General features: G+C 42.4%; 1 protein-coding gene across 2 annotated transcripts in view; it reads left to right on the top strand.

The window, feature by feature from the left end:
• Positions 1-12,146, top strand: part of LOC124693480 — a 19,991-nt gene extending 7,845 nt beyond the window's left edge. Inside the window, exons 1-4 of one of the 2 annotated variants that reach the window (XM_047226952.1) lie at positions 9,014-9,312; positions 9,941-10,852; positions 10,927-11,082; positions 11,281-12,146. In XM_047226952.1, coding sequence (XP_047082908.1) covers positions 9,307-9,312; positions 9,941-10,852; positions 10,927-11,082; positions 11,281-11,697 — 1,491 coding nt within the window. In that variant the 5' untranslated portion in view covers positions 9,014-9,306 and the 3' untranslated portion in view covers positions 11,698-12,146. Of the gene's footprint in view, positions 1-9,013; positions 9,313-9,940; positions 10,853-10,926; positions 11,083-11,280 lie in introns of those variants that run through there. The other variant, XM_047226953.1, reaches the window with a different exon arrangement.
• Positions 12,147-12,903: the final 757 nt, after the last annotated feature.

Here is a 12,903-nt window from a genome sequence, read left to right on the forward strand (position 1 = left end):
TGGTTTAGAATAACTTTATACTTGGCAATTGTTTTGAGCTCTCTTAGATCATGTTTAAGCTCTTGCATCATGTAGTTTAATCTATTAGTGGAGAACTACCGTAGAGCTTGTTAAAATTTGGTTTGCATGATTGGTCTCTCTAAGTCTAGATATTTTCTGGTGAAGTGTTTGAACAACAAGGAAGACAGTGTAGAGTCTTATAATGCTTGCAATATGTTCTTGTGTAAGTTTTGTTGTACCTGTTCATACTTGTGTTTGCTTCAAATAACCTTGCTAGCCCAAAGCCTTGTACTGAGAGGAAATGCTTCTCGTGCATCCAAACACCTTGAGCCAAATCCCATGCCACTTGTGTCCACCATATGTACCTACTATGTGGTATTTTTCTGCCATTCCAAAGTAAATTACTTGAGTGCTTCCTTTAAAATTTCATTCCTTTATCTTTGCAATATATAGCTCATGGGAAAATAGCTTAAAAACTATTGTGGTGATGAATATGTAGCTATGTGTCTTAGTTCTTATAAGTTGCTTGTTGAGCGGTAACCATGTTTCTGGGGACGCCATCAACTTTTTACCTTTGTTGGATATCATGGGAGATGCTATGCATGTTCGTCTTGTCTGAAGTAAGGGTGATTTATCATGATCAAATGGTTTGAATATGCATATGTTAGAGAAGAACATTGGGCCGCTAACCAAAGCCATGTATCATGGTGGAAGTTTTCAGCTTTGGACATTCATCCTCAATCTCTTATGAGAATATTATCCGTTGTTGAATGCTTATGCATTAAAGAGGAGTCCATTATCTGTTGTCTATGTTGTCCCGGTATGGATGTCCTAAGTTGAGATCTATTAAAAACGAGAAATCAAATGCAATTGATCTCCTTGGACCTTTGTACAGGCGGCATAGAAGTACCCCTTTGTGACACTTGGTTGAAACATATGTTATGCAATGATAATCCATGTAAATCCAAACTAATTAGGACAAGGTGCGGACACTATTGGTATTCTATGCATGAGGCTTGCAACCTGTACGAAGTATTATGCATAACACATATGAATTATTACTACCGTTGACAAAATTGTTTCTATGTTTTCAAAATAAAAACTCTAGCACAAAAATAGTAATCCATGCTTCCCTCTGCGAAGGGCCATTCTTTTACTTTATGTTGAGTCAGTCTACCTACTTCTTTCTGTCTTAGAAGCAAACACTTGTGTTAACTGTGTTCATTGATCCTTACATGATTACTTATTGCACTTGTTATATTACTCTATGTTGACAATTATCCATGAGATATACATGTTACAAGTTGAAAACAATTGCTGAAACTTAATCATCCTTTGTGTTGCTTCAATGCATTCTACTTTGAATTTATTGCTTTATGAGTTAGCTCTTATGCAAGTCTTGTTGATACTTGTCTTGAAAGTACTATTCATGAAAAGTTTTGCTATATGATTCATTTGTTTAGTCATTATCTCTTTGTTAGCAATCTTTTGCTTCAGATCACTCCATTCATCTCATATGCTTTATAATAATGTTGATCAAGGTTATGTTGGTAGCATGTCACTTCAGAAATTATTTGTTGTTATCGTTTACCTACTCGAGGGCGAGTAGGAACTAAGCATGGGGATGCTTAATACGTCTCCAACGTATCTATAATTTCTTATGTTCCATGCTACTTTTATGACAATACTTACATGTTTTATACATACTTTACATCATTATTATGCATTTTCCGGCACTAACCTATTAACAAGATGCCGAAGCGCTAGTTGCTGTTTTCTGCTGTTTTTGGTTTCAGAAATCCTACAAAGGAAATATTCTCGGAATTTGACGAAATCAACGCCCAGGGTCTTATTTTTCCACGAAGCTTCCGGAAGACCGGAGGGGATACGAAGTGGGGCGACGAGGCGCCCACACCACAGGGCCGTGCGGCCAGGGTGGGCCCCGTGCCGCCCTATGGTGTGGGGCCCTCGCGCCGCCTCCTGACCTACCCTTCCGCCTACTTATAGCCTTCGTCGCAAATACCCCTGTACCAAGAGCCACGATACGGAAAACCTTCCAGAGACGCCGCCGCCAATCCCATCTCGGGGGATTCAGGAGATCGCCTCCGGCACCCTGCCGGAGAGGGGAATCATCACCGGAGGGCTCTACATCACCATGCCCGCCTCCGGATTGATGCGTGAGTAGTTCATCCTTGGACTATGGGTCCATAGCAGTAGCTAGATGATTGTCTTCTCCTCTTGTGCTATCATGTTTAGATCTTGTGAGCTGCCTAACAAGATCAAGATCATCTATTTGTAATGCTACATGTTATGTTTGGCGGGATCCGATGAATATAGAATATTATGTCAAGTTGATTATCAATCTATCATATATGTGTTGTTTATGTTCTTGCTTGCTCTCCGTTGCTAGTAGAGGCTCTGGCCAAGTTGATACTTGTAACTCCAAGAGGGGGTATTTATGCTCGATAGTGGGTTCATGCCTCCATTGAATGCGGGACAGTGACGAGAAAGTTCTAAGGTTGTGGATGTGCTTGTTGCTACTAGAGATAAAACATCAATGCTTTGTCTAAGGATATTTGTGTTGATTACATTACGCACCATACTTAATGCAATTGTCTCGTTGTTTGCAAGTTAATACTCGGAGGGGTGCGGATGCTAACCCGAAGGTGGACTATTTAGGCATAGATGCATGCTGGATGGTGGTCTATGTTCTTTGTCGTAATGCCCCGATTAAATCTCATAGTGATCATCATGATATGTATTGAATATTTATTTGTCGATTGCCTGCCTGTAATTTGTTCACCCGAGCATGTTATTTATCTTATTGGAGAGACACCACTAGTGAACTGTGGACCCCGGTCCATTCTTTTACATCTGAATACAATCTATCGCAATCATTGTTCTCTACTGTTCTTTGCAAACAAACATCATCTTCCACACTATACGATTAATCCTTTGTTTTCAGCAAGCCGGTGAGATTGACAACCTCACTATTACGTTGGGGCAAAGTATCTTGATTGTGTTGTGCAGGTTCCACGTTGGCGCCGGTTTCACTGGTGTTGCGCCGCACTACACTCCTCCACCAACAACCTTCACGTGTTCCTTGACTCCTACTGGTTCGATAACCTTGGTTTCTTACTGAGGGAAAACTTGCTGCTGTACGCATCAACCTTCCTCTTGGGGTTCCCAACGGACGTGTGCTTCACGCGTGCCAAGCTCTTTTTCAGGCGCCGTTGCCGGGGAGATCAAGACACGCTGCAAGGGGAGTCTCCACATCCAATCTCTTTACTTTGTTTTTGTCTTGCTTTACTTTATTTTATTTACTGTCTTGTTTGCTCTATATTAAAAACACAAAAAATTAGTTGCTTCACTTACTGTCTTGTTTACTTGCTTTATATCAAAAACACAAAAAAATTAGTTACTTGCATTTACTTTATTTACCTTTTGTTCATTTCATCATGCTTCCTCCTAAGTTCACTCTGAAAGATATACTGGTAGGGCAAGGGTCTATCATTGGAAGAGATAATATAGAAGATTTTTTCACTCATGTTAGTATAGTTGATGATTTTGAAGATAGATCCTTGGTAGAACTTGCTCCTGATTATGAAATTGCTACTGCTTTCTTAGTACACATGTTGGAGGCTAGATTTGTTAATCTTAATCCAATAATGCAACACATGTTTCTTACACTCTCTGATATGGAGATGGGGGAAAAGAGAGATTTTGTTTTAGAGGTCCTTCTTAGAGAATTTGGTGATATAGCTAAAGAAGCTAGAAAAGTTTTTATTAAGCATAAAAGGCTTGGGTTTTATACTAATTTTGCAAAAACACTTGAAAAGAAGGACATGGATAGATTAAAGTACAGTAATAATGTTAATGATGAGGGGGAGATCAAAGTACCAATACCTAGTAAGCTCCTAGGGATGCATGAAGCTTTAGAAAATAACTATGCTTGGCTTGTTCCTGAAAATTTGTTTGATGAGAATAGTAAGCCTAAGAGCAATGAAAGAAGAGTTACTTATATAGACCAGATACAATGCATTGTTGAGAAAACTCCCAACTCCCCAGGTAATAATGTTGATGCTTCTTCTCTTGATAATACTTGATTTGCACTTTCTGCGCCTAGCTGAAAGGCGTTAAAGAAAAGCACTTCTTGGGAGATAACCCATGTTTTTATTTTACTACTGTATTGTTGAGTCTTGGAAGTTGTTACTACTGTAGCAACCTCTCCTTATCATGTTTTTTTGTGCCAAGTAAAGTCTCTATGGTAAAGTTGATACTAGATTTGGATTGCTGCGTAGAAACAGAATTGTTGTCTGTCACGAACTTGCGTAGAACTCTCTGTAGAAAAATCAAAAAAATCTGCCAATTTACGTGCGTGATCCCCAGATATGTACGCAAATTTCATTAGTTTTGAGTTTTTCCGTTTGAGCAAGCTAAGTGCCTCTGGAAAATTCGTCTTTACGGACTGTTCTGTTTTGACAGATTCTGCCTTTTATTTCGCATTGCCTCTTTTGCTATGTTGAATGGATTTCTTTGTTCCATTAACTTTCAGTAGCTTTGTGCAATGTCCAGAAGTGTTAAGAATGATTATGTCACCTCTTAATGTGTGAATTTTTGATTATGCACTAACCCTCTAATGAGTTTGCTTTAAGTTTGGCGTGGAGGAAGTTTTTAAGGGTCAAGAGAAGAGGATGATACAATATGATCAAGAAGAGTGAAAGGTCTAAGCTTGGGGATGCCCCGGTGGTTCATCCCTGCATATTTTAAGAAGACTCAAGCATCTAAGCTCGGGGATGCCCAAGGCATCCCCTTCTTCATCGACAACTTATCAGGTCACTTCTAGTGAAACTATATTTTTATTTCATCACATCTTATGTTCTTTACTTGGAGCGTCTATTTGCTTTTATTTTTGTTTTGGTTTGAATAAAAGTTGGATCCCACCATCCTTGTATTGGAGATATTACGCTCCGCTTTTTCATATGGAACACTTGTGTTCTTAGTTATGCTTTAATGTTCACCGAAGGCTGAAAATTGCTTCGTTGATTGCTATTTGGTTGGAATCAGAAAATGCTTCATATGGTTTGGAATAACTTGATACTTGGCAATTGTTTTGAGCTCTCTTAGATCATGTTTGAGCTCTTGCATCATGTAGTTTAATCTATTAGTGGAGAACTACCGTAGAGCTTGTTAAAATTTGGTTTGCATGATTGGTCTCTCTAAGTCTAGATATTTTCTGGTGAAGTGTTTGAACAACAAGGAAGACAGTGTAGAGTCTTATAATGCTTGCAATATGTTCTTGTGTAAGTTTTGCTGTACCTGTTCATACTTGTGTTTGCTTCAAATAACCTTGCTAGCCCAAAGCCTTGTACTGAGAGGAAATGCTTCTCGTGCATCCAAACACCTTGAGCCAAAACCCATGCCACTTGTGTCCACCATATGTACCTACTATGTGGTATTTTTCTGCCATTCCAAAGTAAATTACTTGAGTGCTACCTTTAAAATTTCATTCCTTTATCTTTGCAATATATAGCTCATGGGAAAATAGCTTAAAAACTATTGTGGTGATGAATATGTAGCTATGTGTCTTAGTTCTTATAAGTTGCTTGTTGAGCGGTAACCATGTTTCTGGGGACGCCATCAACTTTTTACCTTTGTTGGATATCATGTGAGATGCTATGCATGTTCGTCTTGTGTGAAGTAAGAGTGATTTATCATGATCAAATGGTTTGAGTATGCATATGTTAGAGAAGAACATTGGGCCGCTAACCAAAGCCATGTATCATGGTGGAAGTTTTCAGTTTGGACATTCATCCTCAATCTCTTATGAGAATATTATCTGTTGTTGAATGCTTATGCATTAAAGAGGAGTCCATTATCTGTTGTCTATGTTGTCCCGGTATGGATGTCCTAAGTTGAGATCTATTAAAAACGAGAAATCAAATGCAATTGATCTCCTTGGACCTTTGTACGAGGCGGCATAGAGGTACCCCTTTGTGACACTTGGTTGAAACATATGTTATGCAATGATAATCCATGTAAATCCAAGCTAATTAGGACAAGGTGCGGGCACTATTGGTATTCTATGCATGAGGCTTGCAACTTGTAGGAAGTATTATGCATAACACATATGAATTATTACTACCGTTGACAAAATTATTTCTATGTTTTCAAAATAAAAGCTCTAGCACAAAAATAGTAATCCATGCTTCCTCTCGCGAAGGGCCATTCTTTTACTTTATGGTGAGTCAGTCTACCTACTTCTTTCTGTCTTAGAAGCAAACACTTGTGTTAACTGTGTTCATTGATCCTTACATGATTACTTATTGCACTTGTTATATTACTCTATGTTGACAATTATCCATTGAGATATACATGTTACAAGTTGAAAGCAATTGCTGAAACTTAATCATCCTTTGTGTTGCTTCAATGCATTCTACTTTGAATTTATTGCTTTATGAGTTAGCTCTTATGCAAGTCTTGTTGATACCTGTTTTGAAAGTACTATTCATGAAAAGTTTTGCTATATGATTCATTTGTTTAGTCATTATCTCTTTGTTAGCAATCTTTGCTTCAGATCACTCCATTCATCTCATATGCTTTATAATAATGTTGATCAAGGTTATGTTGGTAGCATGTCACTTCAGAAATTATTTGTTGTTATCGTTTACCTACTCGAGGGCGAGTAGGAACTAAGCTTGAGGATGCTTGATACGTCTCCAACGTATCTATAATTTCTTATGTTCCATGCTACTTTTATGACAATACTTACATGTTTTATACATACTTTACATCATTATTATGCATTTTCCGGCACTAACCTATTAACAAGACGCCGAAGCGCTAGTTGCTGTTTTCTGCTGTTTTTGGTTTCAGAAATCCTACAAAGGAAATATTGTCGGAATTGGACGAAATCAACGCCCAGGGTCTTATTTTTCCACGAAGCTTCCGGAAGACTGGAGGGGATACGAAGTGGGGCGACGAGGCGCCCACACCACAGGGCCGCGCGGCCAGGGTGGGCCCCGCGCCGCCCTATGGTGTGGGGCCCTCGCGCCGCCTCCTGACCTACCCTTCCGCCTACTTATAGCCTTCGTCGTGAATACCCCTGTACCGAGAGCCACGATACGGAAAACCTACCAGAGACGCCGCCGCCGCCAATCCCATCTCGGGGGATTCAGGAGATCGCCTCCGGCACCCTGCCGGAGAGGGGAATCATCACCGGAGGGCTCTACATCACCATGCCCGCCTCCGGATTGATGCGTGGTTAGTTCATCCTTGGACTATGGGTCCATAGCAGTAGCTAGATGGTTGTCTTCTCCTCTTGTGCTATCATGTTTAGATCTTGTGAGCTGCCTAACATGATCAAGATCATCTATTTGTAATGCTACATGTTGTGTTTGGCGGGATCCGATGAATATAGAATATTATGTCAAGTTGATTATCAATCTATCATATATGTGTTGTTTATGTTCTTTCATGCTCTCCTAGTAGAGGGTCTGGCCAAGTTGATACTTGTAACTCCAAGAGGGGGTATTTATGCTCGATAGTGGGTTCATGCCTCCATTGAATCTGGGACAGTGACAGAAAGTTCTAAGGTTGTGGATGTGCTGTTGCTACTAGAGATAAAACATCAATGCTTTGTCTAAGGATATTTGTGTTGATTACATTACGCACCATACTTAATGCAATTGTCTGTTGTTTGCAAGTTAATCAACTGGAGGGGGTGCGGATGCTAACCCGAAGGTGGACTATTTAGGCATAGATGCATGCTGGATGGTGGTCTATGTTCTTTGTCGTAATGCCCTGATTAAATCTCATAGTGATCATCATGATATGTATTGAATCTTTATTTGTCAATTGCCTGCCCGTAATTTGTTCACCCAGCATGTTATTTATCTTATTGGAGAGACACCACTAGTGAACTGTGGACCCCGGTCCATTCTTTTACATCTGAATACAATCTACTGCAATCATTGTTCTCTACTGTTCTTTGCAAACAAATATCATCTTCCACACTATACGATTAATCCTTTGTTTTCAGCAAGCCGGTGAGATTGACAACCTCACTGTTACGTTGGGGCAAAGTATCTTGATTGTGTTGTGCAGGTTCCACGTTGGCGCCGGTTTCACTGGGTGTTGCGCCGCACTACACTCCTCCACCAACAACCTTCACGTGTTCCTTGACTCCTACTGGTTCAATAACCTTGGTTTCTTACTGAGGGAAAACTTGCTGCTGTACGCATCACACCTTCCTCTTGGGGTTCCCAACGGACGTGTGTTTCACGCGTGTCAGGCGGCGGGGCCGGCCGAGGCGCCAGGCGACGGCGTCGTAGGCCCGCGCCGCCTCATGCGCGGTGTCGAAGGTTCTGAGTCGGATCCGCTCCTCGCCGGAGCGGATCTCCGCGTCGAAGCGGCCGCTCGGCCGCGTGCGGACGCTGCGGTAGCCGGAGGCGGAGCGGCGGCGCGGAGGCATCTTGCCGGCGGAGGCGGAGCATCGGCGCGGGAGGTAGAGACGCGGTGGAGAGAGGGAGAGAGACGGAGGCATGGACACGCGAAAACTTCAGCGGTTGGTGTGCGCGCGTCGCTTCGTCTTTATAGCGCGCGGGGCAGCCGACGCGCCAACTTTTCCGCGTGGGATGGCGCAAAAGCGCGGGCGCGGCAAAGTTTTTCGCGCGCGCGCCTTTTTCCCGCGTCCGCTGGGGGTTCGCGTGGCCGGCCGCGCGCGCTAAACCGGCGATTTTTTCGCCGCGCGCCCCTTTTACATCGTGTGTTGGAGATGCTCTAACACTTCTGTCTTTTAACAAAATACACAACCATTATAGTGGTCTAGGATATTACTACTTTTTTAGGAAAACAAATAATAAAGATGAGCTATATATTCAGATGCAGTTTACTTCAACTCAAAAACCACCAAGAATACATGTTACTGTCAGTGATGAAATCAACCACGTTGATAATCAGGATAAGATCAGGAGAAGGATGGCACGGGTGGGGTTCTGTCGATAGTCGGTACTCTCTAGTCAAGCCCTTGGCGGCGAGGTGGCGCGTAGGGTGCTCTCTCTGCCCAGATCCGGGCCCTTTGGGGCTCATCTGGGGCTGGGCGGGTTTAGATTTTTGAAGGAGTTCAAATCCATCTCGATTTCAGTCTCCGACTTGTCCCGAACCAACCCGCTATAAATCTCCGAGTTTGCGCCAACTCCAGGACCAGACCACCGATTCGTTCGATATATCAGCTTTCAGACGAGACTAGCAACTCAAGAGCCATCAAGTGCCAGATTTAAGCCTCGGAAAATCAACGCGGGGGCCATGGCGGTGAGTTCCTTTCTTTTCCTCTAGACTGGATGCTTTCTTTTCCTCTAATTATAGTTGCTTCCTTAAACCTGTTTACGGGAACAAAAATCAAGTTTGGACGACATTGAAATTGCGATTCTTTCTCTATTATATTTTTGTATTGGGAAAAAAATATCATCAGTTCTCTACATCTTGTACTGCATCGAAATTACATCTTTGTGATTGTATGGATTTTTTTTAACTCCGAGGCAGAATCAAAATTGCTTCTTTCATAACTGCAATGTTTGTGTTGCTTTACGAGAAAAAGTCTGTACCTATTGTACTACATCTAAATTGTACAGTACATCTTTGTGACTATGAGAATTGTAACTCTTGTACTACATTGAATTTCATTACGGGAGCCATGGAGGTGAGTTCATTGTCCTTTCGTTTCCCCTAGGTCCACTCCTAGTTACTTCAAGTTTGTATCTTCTGGACTACATAATAATTGCTTCTTTGAGACTGCATCTAAATTGCTTCTTTCATAATTGCAATATATGTGTGGAAAAATACTTCAAGCTTCTATCAAAATTGCATCAAGCGAATGTCAAAGGTGCGTATCCATGACTAGATTGAAATCAACCCTGATTTGTTTCCATGCCAAATGCAGGAAGACTGCGGAGATGATAGAATCAGCACCTTGCCCAATGACATTCTGCTCAATATTCTTGACCGACTCCATGTCTCGGACGCTGCAAAAACCAGCATCCTCTCCAGGCGTTGGAGTCAGCTTTCCGCCAAGCTCCCCCGACTTATAATAAACCCTCTGCCTGAGGGTGTGTTAAGCCTATTTGGAAGAGATGAGTCACGCGCCAACATCTCTGATGGTGATTTGGCTCGGCTCAATGCAGCTACTTTCAAAGCGACAAAGAGTGTACTAGCACGCAGAGATCCAGGCCAAGACACCATCCGCCTCCTGTCTACGATGTTCTACTTGATAGGTGATGTCCCCATATCCATTGGACATGTTGTTGGCGAGGCCATGGCGGTACACCAGATTGAGAAAGCTGAATTCACAATTTTGACAGTGAAGGGCCGCGATCATTGCACACTTAATGATGTGGTGAACTATGGGAAACAGTTTGTGCCCTTTTTTAATGAGTGTCGGAATGCGTTTACTCGTTTGACACGACTCTACTTGGAGAATTTGAGATTTGCTGAATCTGACTTCGTCTCCAACATCTTCGTCACTTGCAAGCTATTAAAATATTTAGGACTTTTCAATTGCGACACAGATAACTGGATAACACTCCAAATTGAACATGCACAGCTCAGGGAACTCAGTCTTGTCAATTGCCGTTTTGACAAAGTCGAACTCAAGTGGCTACCAAAATTGACCCGGACAACCTACAAGTTTTGGATGTCTTTCGAAGACCTACCGTTGTCATTTGGTCATGTCCCATTGCTTGAGTTTTTGCACCTTACAACTATTCATTTTATCTATCACAAAATGGTTAGGCTAAGTACATTACTTTCAGAGATATGTGTACAAGATCTGCGGTTGGCGTTTAAATGTGAAAAGGTAAGGTGGCAATGATTGCTTTGTTCTGACTTCACTTGTTCTCTGCTCATCCTATCATATGTTTATTCTTGCAGATTTGGGTTCAACCAGAGCCTCTGACCGAAAGGCTGGCAGCTGCATTCCGCGGACTAAGGATTGTCAATCTTGTCTTGATTCCTGAAGGGCATGATCTCACGTGGACAATGTTCATTCTGGAAGCTGCGCCATGTCTAGAAGAGTTCTACATGTCGGTATGTTATTGCCTAAATCCGCTTGTTTTTTTATGGGTTATACTCTAGTACATGATAGTATGTTTGCACCTAGAGCTGTTGCTCTACTATTACCCTTGCATGGCTACACACACCTGTGCTTTCACTTGGAGTACAGATGTCCTATGAGTGGCAAAACTAACTTGTACCATTTACCTATGTCCTGATGGCGGAATGCAGGTAATCGATCATCTGTGTGAAATGGAGTATCATCCAGTAAGGAGGAGGCAACACTTGTATAGCGCGGAGCAGAAGGGCGTAGAGTGGGAATCACCTAGATCAGATTTCCAGCACCGCCGCCTTACCAAGCTCATCATCTTCTGCTTTGGGAATTACATTGTGAGTCATCTCAGGCGTGTCATGAAAGTAGCGGTGAATCTGATGGATGTGTACCTGTACGACAGAGTGGCATGTCGCTACTGCAAACACATAAACCCTCTAAACCCTGGTAGGCTTCCACGGAACAAGAAGAAGTTGAATGCAATGAGGAATCTATTGACGCAGGATATACAGTCACCTGCCAGAATACACTTCCTGACCCCTTCTCCTGAAATGGATGCTGATCATGCTGAAAGGTCACCGGAGAGTTTTCGTTAAAACTCTCTTCGTCTGCCTGAAAAGATAGCTGAAGCTAAAGGTTTTTCTGGAAGTTTATGTAATACCGGTTGGTTGGAGTACTAAATGACTTTGTGTGGCATTTCTGGGGAAGTTTATGTAATACCGGTTGGCCGGAGTACTAAAGGTTGATAAGAAGGGTCTGCCGCAGCCAGTGAGCCAGAAGCAGCCCCGGACGACTCCTCGGCGACTCCCCGCGGCGCAATTCGGGGAGACCCTCGCTCATGGGGCGGAGGCGGCCCGCCGGCTATGGGTTAGAACAGATCTTTACCTCGGCGCGAACCATTTCTGCCTCCTCATCTCTCCCGAGAGGCGGCGAAAAATATCTCAACGTGTCAATCCTCAGATGACATTTTTACAGTAAATATTATCTTACGAAAATATTCCATGAGCCTCATTGTTTTCAGATCTGAAAGTTTTAGCAAGGAACATATAACTTGTGCAGCTTTCAGCCTTTGTTTCACATCAAGGACTCAAGGTAGCAGGATGGCTCATATCAAGCATATATAAGCATCTGCTTCCCCCCGTAGCACGTGCAGAAATTGCAAATCTCTCTGGTAGCTCACCGCCAGATAGAGACCTGAAACATCTTATGATAGTCCCCGAACATGATTCAATGCAAGAAAGTATCCCGTCCTCATTTGTCTGTCATCTTAAGATAGTTCCCGACCTTCCCTCAACAGATTTTTGAATAGTACAATAATATAATGATGTTTTATAGTTGCCTGAAACCAAGCATCGTACTCTGTTAGGCAAAAAAAATATAACACATCTTAACAGTAGAGCATAAAATTGCAACAGGTTAAAAAGCCGTTTATTATTGCAGGAATTAAACCAATAGCATACACACATATACGGTACCAGCAAGGATATGGAAAAGGAAGAGCAACAGATCAGTACTGCTGCGATGTTGGTTTACCTGTCTGAAGAAGGCTTGGATGTAGCCATGGACGATGGGAGTGAACTGATGTGCTGCACAACGTGAACTTCTCTGCTGCTGGTTCAGCAAATTAAACACGAAGGCTATGTAGCAATAGAAGTTGAACACAACGTGGATCTGTGGGAGGGGAACTGAGCCAGGACGGTGTTCGGGTGGAGGGCGCCGTTGTTGTAGGCAAGCTTGCGCGCTTTCTGATCACGCAACCCAGGTAAGTCGCGTATGTCTTTCTGCTCCGCGTGGTCATCACC

Source organism: Lolium rigidum, chromosome 2 (assembly GCF_022539505.1).
Source record: "Lolium rigidum isolate FL_2022 chromosome 2, APGP_CSIRO_Lrig_0.1, whole genome shotgun sequence".
NCBI lineage: Eukaryota > Viridiplantae > Streptophyta > Magnoliopsida > Poales > Poaceae > Lolium > Lolium rigidum.